The 13179-nt window shown below is 41.9% G+C and overlaps 1 protein-coding gene across 6 annotated transcripts in view; it reads right to left on the reverse strand.

The window, feature by feature from the left end:
* TRRAP (transformation/transcription domain associated protein) overlaps positions 1-13179 on the reverse strand; it is a 265491-nt gene that overhangs the window by 228588 nt on the left and 23724 nt on the right. For all 6 annotated transcript variants that reach the window (XM_068244615.1, XM_068244613.1, XM_068244614.1 and 3 more), the window contains exons 10-16: positions 13039-13127; positions 11846-11942; positions 11632-11770; positions 10814-10892; positions 9215-9449; positions 7065-7383; positions 4616-4713 (exon numbers count right to left, since the gene is read on the reverse strand). In XM_068244615.1, the coding sequence (XP_068100716.1) occupies positions 4616-4713; positions 7065-7383; positions 9215-9449; positions 10814-10892; positions 11632-11770; positions 11846-11942; positions 13039-13127 (1056 nt within the window). The remainder of the gene's footprint in view (positions 1-4615; positions 4714-7064; positions 7384-9214; positions 9450-10813; positions 10893-11631; positions 11771-11845; positions 11943-13038; positions 13128-13179) is intronic.

Consider the following 13179-nt stretch of genomic DNA (forward strand, 5'->3'; position numbering starts at 1 on the left):
TTTATTATATTCATCTAAAAAGACATGAATTTTGTCAAAAAAATGATTTTTGTTTACTTTCTGTGCTGACATTTTTCAAATAAAGTTAAATTTCTGTATACATGCAGCACAAAAAATGTGGACAAACATGTTTTTGATTAAAAAAAAACCCATTCAGCCTATATTTATTGGTTTGGGTAAAAGTTATAGCGTTTACAAACTACAGTATGGTGCAAAAAGTTAATTTTCCCATTTTGTAGCATCTATGACTTTTCTGACCAACTGTCATGTTTCATGAGGGGCTAGAATTCCAGGATAGTATAAATACCCCCCAAATGACCCCATTTTGGAAAGAAGACATCCCAAAGTATTCACTGAGAGGCATAGTGAGTTCATAGAAGATATTAGTTTTTGTCACAAGTTAGCGGAAAATGACAGTTTGTGTCAAGGAAAAAAAAAAAAAAAAAAAAAAAAAAAAAAAAGTTTCCATTTCTGCTAACTTGTGACAAAAAAAAAAAAAAAAAAAATTAAATCTGCCACGGACTCACCATGCCCCTCTCTGAATACCTTGAAGTGTCTACTTTCCAAAATGGGGTCATTTGTGAGGTGTGTTTACTGTCCTTGCATTTTGGGGGGTGCTAATTTGTAAGCACCCCTGTAAAGCCTAAAGGTGCTCATTGGACTTTGGGCCCCTTAGCGCAGTTAGGCTGCAAAAAAGTGCCACACATGTGGTATTGCCGTACTCAGGAGTAGTAGTATAATGTGTTTTGGGGTGTATTTTACACATACCCATGCTGGGTGGAAGAAATATCTCTGTAAATGACAATTGTTTGATATATTTTACACACAATGGTCCATTTACAGAGATATTTCTCCCACTCAGCATGGGTATGTGTAAAAATACACCCCAAAACACATTATACTACTTCTCCTGAGTACGGCGATACCACATGTGTGGCACTTTTTTGCAGCCTAACTGCGCTAAGGGGCCCAAAGTCCAATGAGTACCTTTAGGATTTCACAGGTCATTTTTGTTTCAAGACTACTCCTCACGGTTTAGGGCCCCTAAAATGCCAGGGCAGTATAGGAACCCCACTAATGACCCTATTCTAGAAAGAAGACACCCAGAGGTATTCCATTAGGAGTATGGTGAGTTCATAGAAGTTTTTATTTTTTTGTCACAAGTTAGCGGAAATTGATTTTAATTGTTTTTTTTTCACAAAGTGTCATTTTCCGCTAACTTGTGACAAAAATAAATTCTATGAACTCACCATACTCCTAATGGAATACCTTTGGGTGTCTTCTTTCTAGAATAGGGTCATTTGTGGGGTTCCTATACTGCCCTGGCATTTTAGGAGCCCTAAACCATGAGGAGTAGTCTTGAAACCAAATGTCGCAAAATGACCTGTGAAATCCTAAAGATACTCATTGGACTTTGGGCCCCTTAGCGCACTTAGGGTGTAAAAAAGTGCCACACGTGGTACCGCCGTACTCAGGAGAAGTAGTATAATGTGTTTTGTGGTTTATTTTTACACATACAGTACCCATGCTGGGTGGGAGAAATATCTCTGTAAATGGACAATTGTGTGTAAAAAAAAACAAACAAAAAATTGTCATTTACAGAGATATTTCTCCCACCCAGCATGGGTATGTGTAAAAATATACCCCAAAACACATTATACTACTTCTCCTGAGTACGGCAATACCACATGTGTGACACTTTTTTGCAGCCTAGGTGCGCTAAGGGGCCCATTTTGAGGCATTTGTTTTCTAGACTACTCCTCACGGTTTAGGGCCCCTAAAATGCCAGGGCAGTATAGGAACCCCACAAGTGACCCCATTTTAGAAAGAAGACACCCCAAGGTATTCTGTTAGGTGTATGGCGAGTTCATAGAAGATTTTATTTTTTGTCACAAGTTAGTGAAAAATGACACTTTGTGAAAAAAAAAAAAAAATCAATTTCCGCTAACTTTTGACAAAAAATAAAATCTTCTATGAACTCGTCATACACCTAACAGAATACCTTGGGGTGTCTTCTCTAAAATGGGGTCACTTGTGGGGTTCCTATACCGCCCTGGCATTTTACGGGCCGTGAGTAGTCTGGAAACCAAATGTCTCAAACTGACTGTTCAGGGGTATAAGCATCTGCAAATTTTGATGACAGGTGGTCTATGAGGGGGGCGAATTTTGTTGAACCGGTCATAAGCAGGGTGGTCTTTTAGATTACAGGTTGTATTGGGCCTGATCTGATGGATAGGAGTGCTAGGGGGGTAACAGGTGGTGACTGATGGGTGTCTCAGGGGGTGGTTAGATGGGAAAATAGATGCAATCAATGCACTGGGGAGATGATCGGAAGGGGGGTCTGAGGGGGATCTGAGGGTTTGGCCGAGTGATCAGGAGCCCACACGGGGCAAATTAGGGCCTGATCTGATGGGTAGGTTTGCTAGGGGGTGACAGGAGGTGATTGATGGGTGTCTCAAGGTGTGATTAGAGGGGGGAATAGATGCAAGCAATGCACTGGCGAGGTGATCAGGGCTGGGGTCTGAGGGCGGGTGATTGAGTGCCCTAGGGGCAGATAGGGGTCTAATCTGATGGGTAGCAGTGACAGGGGGTGATTGATGGGTAATTAGTGGGTGTTTACGGTAGAGAACAGATGTAAACACTGCACTTGGGAGGTGATCTGACGTCGGATCTGCGGGCGATCTATTGGTGTGGGTGGGTGATCAGATTGCCCGCAAGGGGCAGGTTAGGGGCTGATTGATGGGTGGCAGTGACAGGGGGTGATTGATGGGTGATTGACAGGTGATCAGTGGGTTACTACAGGGGGGATAGAGGCATACAGTACACAGTAAAGGGGGGGGGGGGTCTGGGGAGAATCTGAGGGGTGGGGGGGCGATCAGGAGGGAGCAGGGGGCAGTTTAGGGCATAAAAAAAATAGCGTTTACAGATAGTGACAGGGAGTGATTGATGGGTGATTAGGGGGGTGATTGGGTGCAAACAGTGTTCTGGGGGGTGGGGGGGGGGGGGGGAAGTGTGGTGCATACTCACTACTGCTTCCTCCTCGCTGGTGGTCTCTGGAACAATGAGACCAAGAGGCGAGGAGGAAGCGTGTATAAAGCACTTTGTTTACCTAACAAAGTGCTTTATACGCTTTAATTCTCCGGATTTCTGGATTCCTCCACCCGCTGGCGCTGCTAATTGGCCGACGGGCTGGAGGCTAAATCCCCGGCCATCGATCCCCGGCGGAGGATCACGTCACGGATGACGCGATCGCTCCGCCCATGCCCGTACAAGGACCGCCGCCTCTGTGCATGCGGCGGTCCTTGCGGCATCCACTTTCCAACCGCCTCTGTGCAGTGGGCGGTCGTTAAGTGGTTAAGATGAACCCGAGGTGAAAATAAACTGATGAGATAATTATATTCATCCTTCTACTCCTAAAAATGACTATGTATCCTATGATTTTCTTTTAGATTTACAAAGTAGGCTGAATGTTTTACTGTCTCTAATCAGTGGCAGCCTATTAAGCGTCCCAGATAAAAAGGTAAATCGTTAATGTATCTTAGCTCCCCCTGCCTTTAGAAGTTGTATTCTGCCAGAAAAACTTTTATGGCTGTAATTTGCTTATCAGTGATGTTTGCTATATTCCTGACAAGGTACCACAAGACAGAAGCTGTCACTTCCATGCCTAGAAATTAACTCTTTCAGACAGCAAAATAAAACAAGTAAAACCGGATACGCTTTAAGGTCCAGAGACCGCTAGTACAAAAAGAAACAGGCTTACCAATGACATGCCGAACAGACCCACTGCTACTGCCCATTGAAGGCAGAGCTTTGTGAGCCAGTCAGGAGAAGATTTCATTGGCTCACAGTGATCACTGGGTCAGGAGCCAATGAAAATGGCTCCTGACTGGCTGGTTCACAGAGCTCTGCCGTCTAACAAACCATAGTACAGGAGACATAAATAGGATTACTCTCGCATTTATGCCATTGCAGTAGCTCTGCTGGTTTTACTGTGAAAGTTTCCATAATGTGCTCAGCAGTTAGCGAGATGGGGATGGGGGGGGTTGGGGGTGGGATTACTTTGAACGATGAATACACAAATATTTATGCAATAAGTTTTTTTTTTTCTTGTGCCAACTGACTCCAACGCATTTGGCAAAAATGAATTTTTACATGCATTTTAACATGCATCTACTCGTCTATAAGGCTTCCTGCACACTGCAAATCCGTTTTCCGATTCCGATTTTCCTTGAATACATTCAACAGAAAAACGGATCAAAAAACGCAGCATGCAGTTAAGATTAAAAATCTGAATCGGAATCGGATGTAAAAACAGATTAAAAAGCGGAATCGGAATCTGAAATGCATGCAGTGTGCAACAGGCCTTAAATGCATTTTGTGAACGCAATTTCATGTCACTTGCGGAAATTATGCGAAATCAAGATTGCATGCAAAATTGTAATTACTAGCAGTATCGCAATTACAAAAAAAATATGCAAAAATGTCCAGATTGCAAAATTATCTATTACATCTATTATTAACACTACTCCTGGTTGCCAAAACGGAATACACACTACACAATCTTCGATAGTGACAGCAATGGCAGAGTCAGTTTTCAGGGTCTGCGCAAGGTTACCTGGTAGATATCCAGTGCCTGCATGGCATACTTCACAAGCTTGATGTAAATCTGGGTCTCTTTAGGTTGCAACTGCTTGTTGGGGACAAACTGGGCTTCTGAAAATGAATAAGAGAAAGTTATAAGAAAGGGGGGGGGGGGGGGGGGGGAAGGGGACCAACAACCATAAAAATTCAGTGGAGGCTAGCTAGAACCACACTGTACACGAGGGCAGCAGTGTTGGCATTTGACATGTTGCTTGTATGGCCTGTTTATTGACTGGTACACAAATTACCCTTTGAGGGACAAAGCAAACAGTAAGGTTGAACTAGCTACTAACGTAAGTGGTCATAGAATGTAACCTTGCCCTAAAAAGGTCATCAAGCAGGAAGTGAAGCAACTATAGTTGTAGTGTGGTAATACTGTGGGATGTGACCGTTTGGATAATGTTAATGGTCATAATTTTCCTGTATAAATCGTTGGTTGTTACGATAAAAAATGTCAGTTAAATATATCATATAGGAGACACACACAGTGATATTTGAGAAGTGAAATAAAGTTTATTGGATTTACAGGAAGTGCACAATAATTGTATAAATAAAATTAGGCAGCTGCATAAATTTGGGCACGGTTATTTTATTGATTCCAAAACCTAATTATTGGAACTCAAATTGGCTTGGTAAGCTCAGTGACCCCTGACCTCATACACAGGTGAATCCAATTATAAGAAAGAGTATTTAAGGGGTTGTTGAGAAGAGTATACAATACTCTTGTATATAATACAAGAGTATTGTAAGTTTCCCTCTTAAATTTCTCTGAAGAGTAACAACATGGGGGGGCTTAAAACAACTCTCAAATGACCTGAAGACAAAGATTGTTCACCATCATGGTTTAGGGAAAGAACACAGAAAGCGGTCTCAGATTTCAGCTGTCTGTTTCCACAGTTAAGAACTTATTGAGGAAATGGAAGACCACAGGCTCAGTTCAAGTTAAGGCTCGAAGTGGCAGACCAAGGAAAATCTCAGATAAACAGAAGCGACGAATGGTGATAACAGTAAGTCAACCCACAGACCAGCACCAAAGACCTACAACATCATCTTACACAAGGAGATGCTGTATGCAGAGGAAGCCTTTTCTCCGCCCACAGCACAAACAGAGCCACTTGAAGTATGCTAAAGCACATTTGGACAAGCCAGCTCCATTTTGGAATAAGGCGCTGTGGACTGCTGAAACTAAAATGGAGTTATTTGGGCATAACAAGGGGCGTTATGCATGGAGATAAAACAAAACAGCATTTTAAGAAAAACACCAGCTACCTACAGTAAAATATGGTGGTGGTTCCATCATGCTATGGGGCTGTATGGCCAATGCAGGGACTGGGAATCTTGTCAAAGTTGAGGGATGCATGGATTCCACTCAGTATCAGCAGATTCTGGAGACCAATGTCCAGGAATCAGTGACAAAGCTGAAACTGGGCCGGGGCTGGATCTTTCAGCAAGACGACCCTAAACGCTGCTCAAAATCCACTAAGGCATTCATGCAGAGGAACAAGTACAATGTTCTGGAAAGGCCATCTCAGTCCCCAGACCTAAATATAATTGAAAATCTGTGGTGTGTGAGTTAAAGAGAGCTGTCCATGCTCGGAAGCCATCAAACCTGAATTAACTAGAGATGTTTTGTGAAGAGGAATGGTCCAAAATACCTTCAACCTGAATCCAGACTCTCATTGGAACCTACAGGAAGTGTTTAGAGGCTGTAATTTCTGCAAAAAGAGGATCTACTAAATATTGATTTCATTACATTTTTTTCAAATGTATGCACCTGCCTAAATCTTGTTCATACAGTTATTGCACACTTTCTGTAAATTTTATAAACTTAATTTCACTTCTCAAATGTGTGTGTGTGTGTGTGTGTGTGTGTGTGTGTGTGTGTGTGTGTGTGTGTGTGTGTGTGTGTGTGTGTGTGTGTGTGTGTGTGTGTGTGTGTGTGTGTGTGTGTGTGTGTGTGTGTGTGTGTGTGTGTGTGTGTGTGTGTGTGTGTGTGTGTGTGTGTGTGTGTGTGTGTGTGTGTGTGTGTGTGTGTGTGTGTGTGTGTGTGTCTCCTATATGATATATTTAACTGACATTTCATCTTTACAACCAACAATTTATACAGGAAAATCATGACGATGAAAAACGTTGCCCAAACTTTCGCATCCCACTGTACATTTCACTTTTTTCTCACATTTTTTTAAGACAGCTTCACTTTTTTTTTTTAAGACAGCTTTGCAAAACGAGAGGAACAGAAATTACCCCAAAAATTCCCAACGCAAGTCAACACCAAAGTACAAATTTGGCTGGAGTTATACTTAAAAACATTATGAGCGCACCAGTTGTACCAAGAATGCACAGCCAACTTAACTAGTTGAATTTGATAGGTTTGCTGGGAAATGTATTATAATGTGGCTCCTGTGTGTTTGTATGTAACTTACCTCCAGGTGCTTTGCAGGAAGTGATGCCCCAAGTGATGGTCTTCACACCACAAACCAAAGTCTTCACCAAGCTGCGGCAGTCAGTCACTTGGAAGGTTTGCTTGTCCTCTTTATCTTTTTCTCCTTGTTTGTCAAATACAGGAAGAGGAACCTGAGTAAGTGGTGTGGAAGGGGCAGCTGGTAAAGCATTGGCGGGAGCAGCTGCAGGAACACCGGCCAAGATGGCATCTGCCGCACAAAGCTCGGACTGGGGTTTGCACTTCTTAAAGATGGCAGACAACTGGTAGCGGGCAATAGTGTGAAATTTAAGGACAAACACCTGGGGAGAAAATAGCCTATTAGAGTTATTGTATTCATAAAAAGGTCACATTCACCAATATACAACTCAGAGGCATGTTCAAAAAGGTGAAAAGTTAAAGTTCTGCACCTCTGACAAAAAAACAAACAAACAAAAAAACCACTGTTTTCTAAAAGGGTTCTGCTTATCAAAAGCTGCACAGTGGCATCTCCAAAAGCAGCACTTTGAAAGAAAAGCACACCCTTCAAAGTGGCAAGTATTTTTCCCTAGCACTTTTGCTTTAATGGAATCTTCAAATTCGCTCGCACTTATTTCAAAATGCAGATGAAGGCATGGACAAGGATACATATTGCAATCTTATCAATAACCAGGATATGTATACAAAAAAGTGCTGCATTTTAAATTACAATGGAGGCCAGTATCTGTAAAGTTCACTGTCTACTGTATATGATCCAAGATAATATCTAGTCCTAAAAATAAATAAGGAAGAAAGTTCTGTCAGAACCACAAAACAAAAACAAAAAAACCCACAACACAACAACCATAACAGGGTGGTGGCTTCTAAGAAATCAACCTCTGATGAGCAGGACCAGAGAAACCCACTCTACCCGATTAAAGTAGATAAAAGGTGGGGCAATCTATTTTTTTTTCCTTTTCCTAATGTAATTAGCCTCTCCCCCTCATCTACTGAGCAGACAGGGAGAACAGCTCTCCCAATTGACCTAGAGTACATAATTTAACGGAACATACTCAACGTTTAATGGCTGTGATCTCATTCGGGGTCCACCACTGCAATGAGAGGACCAGGATTCCTAAATAGTTCTAATAGTTGGGAGGGTTTTTCTTGGAGTTCATATTTAAAACTGATTCTCCTTGAAATGGTCAGGGAAAGATGTAAAAAAGGAGAGGGGCATCTAATATCCTTGAGAGAATGCAGTGATGACCATAGCAGCCCCTTCCATCCTAAAGGTTGGTTCAAGGAATTCTTAAGTTGCACCCATTGCGGCATGTGGATCTTAGAGTAAAGCATAGGCAAAAAGGACAATGGGGAGGCCAAGTAGTATTCGTAAACATCACTTTACGCTTAATTCGGGATTATCGCCAGATAAAGTAGAAAAACCTGTTTGTGTAACTCCTCCAATGTCTCTCTGGATATGAGGATGGGCAAACTTTTGTTAGTGGGTATGGGAATATTATTAAATCACTTTTTGCTCAGGTCTTGAGAGATCTTAGAATGGCAAACAATATAAAATAGAATGGATCCCAAGAACTGTAATATTCAGGATATTAGATTAGCTACTTCTCTGCATTTCGGTTAATAATGGATCAAATAACTGAAAAAGTACCAGAAAGTATGTCAAAAACTTTTCCACTGTATCTTCTCCAAGATTCACTTGAAGCAAGTTTGAAAAACAAAATAAACAGATACTTCCCTATGAAGAGGGAAACCTCTGGATCTGTCTAGCACACACCTGGTCCCATCGGCAAGAGCAGAACAGAGAAGATTGGGAGGAAACACAGGGACCTGTAAGGCTATGGGGCTGGTAGAAGCCCCAGGTAAGTAAAAACTTTTTTCCCTGTCAGATACACTTAAATTATATTAACAATACTTAAAGTATTAAAGGAAGAAGGTTAGCAGGACAGCAAGGACATGTGCATTAATTAAAAGGAAACAAATATGGCAGCCTCCATGTCCTTCTCAGGTCACTTGTCCTTTAATGCCATTACAGACTCCAAAGAAATTGGAAGTAGACTGTTGGCATAACCCACCAACCAAAAAGCATAAAGAGCTCCATGGCTGTACAAAGGCAGCTTTACATTAACCAGTATGCAATGTTTTACTGTTCAATACCTCTAGCATTCTCATAAGGATATCGCGTCCATTCCCGTTCTCTTGCTCACTCTTGGAACGAATACAATCCACCAAGTTCAGCAAAAGTTTGCAGGACATGGTTTGGATGCTGCTGGGTATTGACTCATCATCAATGTTTTTAGCAAAGAGTTGAACAGCCAGAGACAGGTCATTCAGTGGAAGATGTTGTCGGACGTGATGTACAAGATCTGCCAATGTGCTGTAAGCCAAAGGCCTGTGTGCAGAAAGCAAAAGACTTGTTAAAAAAAAATTAATTGAGGAAGCAAAAGACATTGCAATCGGGCATACTCAAGTGTCGGGGGTCGAAAAGCAACGCTGCATGTATGCTAAGAATAGCAGGATAGTAGACTTCCCTGTCTGAAGTATCCTGTTTCTGAAGTTTTGTAAGACTTCAGCCCAAGATTCTTTTCCATTCTTATATGGAGGAAGAGACATTGCTAACACTACACATGCGATGACCAGCAGACTAGTTGCCTTAATGCTGACATCAAGGAAGCATAGCATGCTCTTGCTCTTAAAACTAGTCTTTTTTTCTATTGGAAACTAGTCTCAAAAAAGATCCTTCCCATCAACCTATATTTCAGCAAAAGGTTGGAGTTGATTGATTTTTTTCTGGCAGCAACACCTTGGCCATTCAGTAAATATGGGCACTGAGCTGTACTAGCGGTCACCCAGATGCATGCCTACTCACAAACTGGAAAAACCCTGCCCATTCGGGAGTGGTGTTAAATGAGCGTGCATAAAAGAAGAACCATGAAATTTGGGCACCCAATTTCGGAAAGAAGAGTATTCGAAAATGTACTGATATTCTACATTTTTAATTATGGCAATTATGATAGTAAAATATTGGGTAATACTGATATTTTACTACAACTAAACCTAACCCTATTCTCACACAGAACTCTACCCATACCTATGCCTAACCGCCCCCCCCCCCCCCCGCCCAACCCTAAATCTCCATTACAGTGCCTTACCTTAAAGAGAAACCATGGCCAAGATTTGAACTTCTTCCCAATCAGTAACTGACCACATGACATGACTACATGTTCAGTTGATTCCTGCAGGGAACTGGCACCATATCTATGTAGCTGCCTTAGGCAGGATTCATTTGAAGTCTAGCGTCTGTGTGTGATTGGGATTTCAGGTGTGTCATGTATGCTTGCATGTTGTGTGCAATACAGCTGGCTATATTTTTGTCCAACATGGGGAGTGGTTGCTTGAGTTTTTAAAGGATTCCAGTTTTACGGTGTTGATATTACATTTCTATAAAAAGTATAAGGTGATTTGAAGCAGGGTCTGGAATCATACCTGTCTTCTTAGTAACCACCAGCACAACAGACCATTTGAAGAATGAAAAAACTCAATCTAAATTTAATGTATGGACAGGTTTTTTTTTTAAATATATATTCACTCACCTACCCCAGAAAGGACAGCAGTGACATGGTGATAGGTCAACCCCCACACCTTTTCCCTCGACAGACACACACACAGTGCAAGCAGGCAACACATAAAAACAACATTCATAGAGTACAATGGGGGACAGACATTACATGCGTGACATGGAGCAAGCATACAGACCTGAGAGTCTCCCGGGCAGTGTACCCAGAGCCAATGAGGATGGATTCATCAAAGAGTTTATCCATGGAGGGAATGAACTCTGGAAATACAACAACAACCACTTATCACTTGTACTGTTGGAAGTCATTATGTACCACTCACCTACAGTATCATAGCCAATCACTAATGGACATTTTATTCTAAATCTTCACTTTAAAATCATCAGATCGTGAACTTTGAAGATAGAGCCATGCACTGAGCCAAATTAAGTCTTACCCCCGAGTCCATGGTGGCCTGAAGGGGGAATAGTAATTAATACCGTTGGGAGCAGTGTGAGCAGTTTTTCGGCTTTACCCTGCACCCAAATTTCCAGGGGCCTTGATATGTACACGGTGCAGGAAGATTACCTGTCTGGTTGCCAGCTCCACATTGGCAAGACAGGGTCAAATGATTTTCAAAGTTCCATGTGATTAGGATGCCCGATAAGTCTTTAAGTTGGTATGGTCCAATGAATTGAAAAACAACTCAAAGTTGATTAGCATTTTTGCAGCATTTGGTGCATTTTCAAGCTACATAAAATCTCAACAACCATCCCTGCCTATTAGAAAAAGCAGACGACTCACCCCTCACTGAAAAAAAAAAGCAGCTGTAATTTGCAGAAACCTTGACTGACAGCCAACGCAAATAGGAGGGGCTTGTGGCATCATAGGCCTGAAAAGCATTTGCCACCTTTCAAGCAGCAAAGCTATTAAATAACAGTTTGCAATTTTATTGTTGCTTTAGAAATAAAACCCCAAGTACCTTCCACCTACATAAAAAGCAAATGATCAACTACGTACGGCTTCTTAAATCTGTGCTGAGAATATGCTTTGCAGCGATGAGCAGCTCTTTCCGGAGATGGGCGGTTTCTGGCGGGCAGTTGGTTAGAAGTTGCAGCATGCCTTTTACCATTTGCTGGGAGTGTTTTGCCACTGTGTCCTGCACAGAAAGCAACAGGTGAGAGCACAGAATTCACAGAGAGATGACTTGCCCATAACCAGCCTGATATCATACCTGATAGATCCTGATGATGTAGGCCAGAAATGACAGTGTCTTTATCTGGGCAGCAATGAAGTCAGCATACAGCTCTTTATTGTACAACTTGTGCTGCCTAAAGATTTAAATAATTGAGACAATTACTTTGAGAATTATTTCGTGAAGAAATCCATGCAATATATTTCTAACTAAAAAGACCATTCTAAGAAAAAAAAATGAATGTGCATGACAAAATAAGGTTTTTGCTGTAAGTTTGTTAAAACTGACTGAAACCATAACAACCACTAATTCTTTAGCCTTTCAGTAAACCCTGCTATGATTTAGTGAGACCAAGGCAAGGGCTGCCACCAAGGGCGTAATAGCCATGGGGCCCTGGAGCAGCGAGGGCCCAGCCAGATGGTACTTGATGTATTCACCATTAACTTTTCTTGTGTTCCTCCACCCTCTGACTTTGTCTCAGTGCCAATGGACCATGTGCAGTGTAGACTGCATGAGAATTTAAATTGTCCAATTAACTCATACCCATAGGGAAGGGGCGTGTGGCATTGATCAAGAATGCCTTAAGGCCCCATGAAAGTTTTGCTATGGGGCCCCATAATCTCTAGTTATGCCACTGGCTGCCACCAGACAGCTAATATTTAACAAATAAATGCAGTCCTCTCATGACCAACTATCTTAGCAAATCAGGCTTGAAGTAGCAGATCAAAAGTTATAGACCCGATTTAGCCTGACCACTATGGCTAGTAACAATTAGGGCTTGTTCACACTGCAGGCGTTTTCGGCTTTTTTTTGCCCACGTGCGGTTTTTTAAAACATCCCACCCCGTGGACTATGAATGTCTATGAAAAGGTTCAGATCAGCGAAGGTCATGCGGTGCATGTACCATTTTTGAGGCGATTCCGCCTCAATGAAAAGTGTAAGAGAAACGTCAAATGCTCACAAAATCTCTTTGTGTAGCGATTGCGTTTTTAAGAATAAATACATTGTATTTAATCCTTTCCTGGGTCAAAGAGTTCACTTTGGAGTGAATTACAAAACCGCTCGGAAAAAACAAATCACCCGCCCAAGCGCCGGGAATCGGGGGGAAAAAACCCCCCTCAAAAACAGCCCAACGCGGACGGACACGTGAGCCAAACACAATGTGAACAAGGGCTAAAATATACTATTAAACATAAGTACAGAAGACTTAAACACCCTCAAAGCAGACATACCTGGCATTGGCTGAGACTTGTGTGACAATTGTGTTCATAATCAGCGGTACAAATTCTGACACCATGTTGTGAATGTTCAACTTGTACAACTAGAGAGAAATTAAAAAGCACAAAATCATTACAATTCAGTGAAAGACTGGC

The sequence above is a fragment of the Hyperolius riggenbachi genome, chromosome 7, assembly GCF_040937935.1.
Source record: "Hyperolius riggenbachi isolate aHypRig1 chromosome 7, aHypRig1.pri, whole genome shotgun sequence".
Classification (NCBI taxonomy): Eukaryota; Metazoa; Chordata; class Amphibia; order Anura; family Hyperoliidae; genus Hyperolius; species Hyperolius riggenbachi.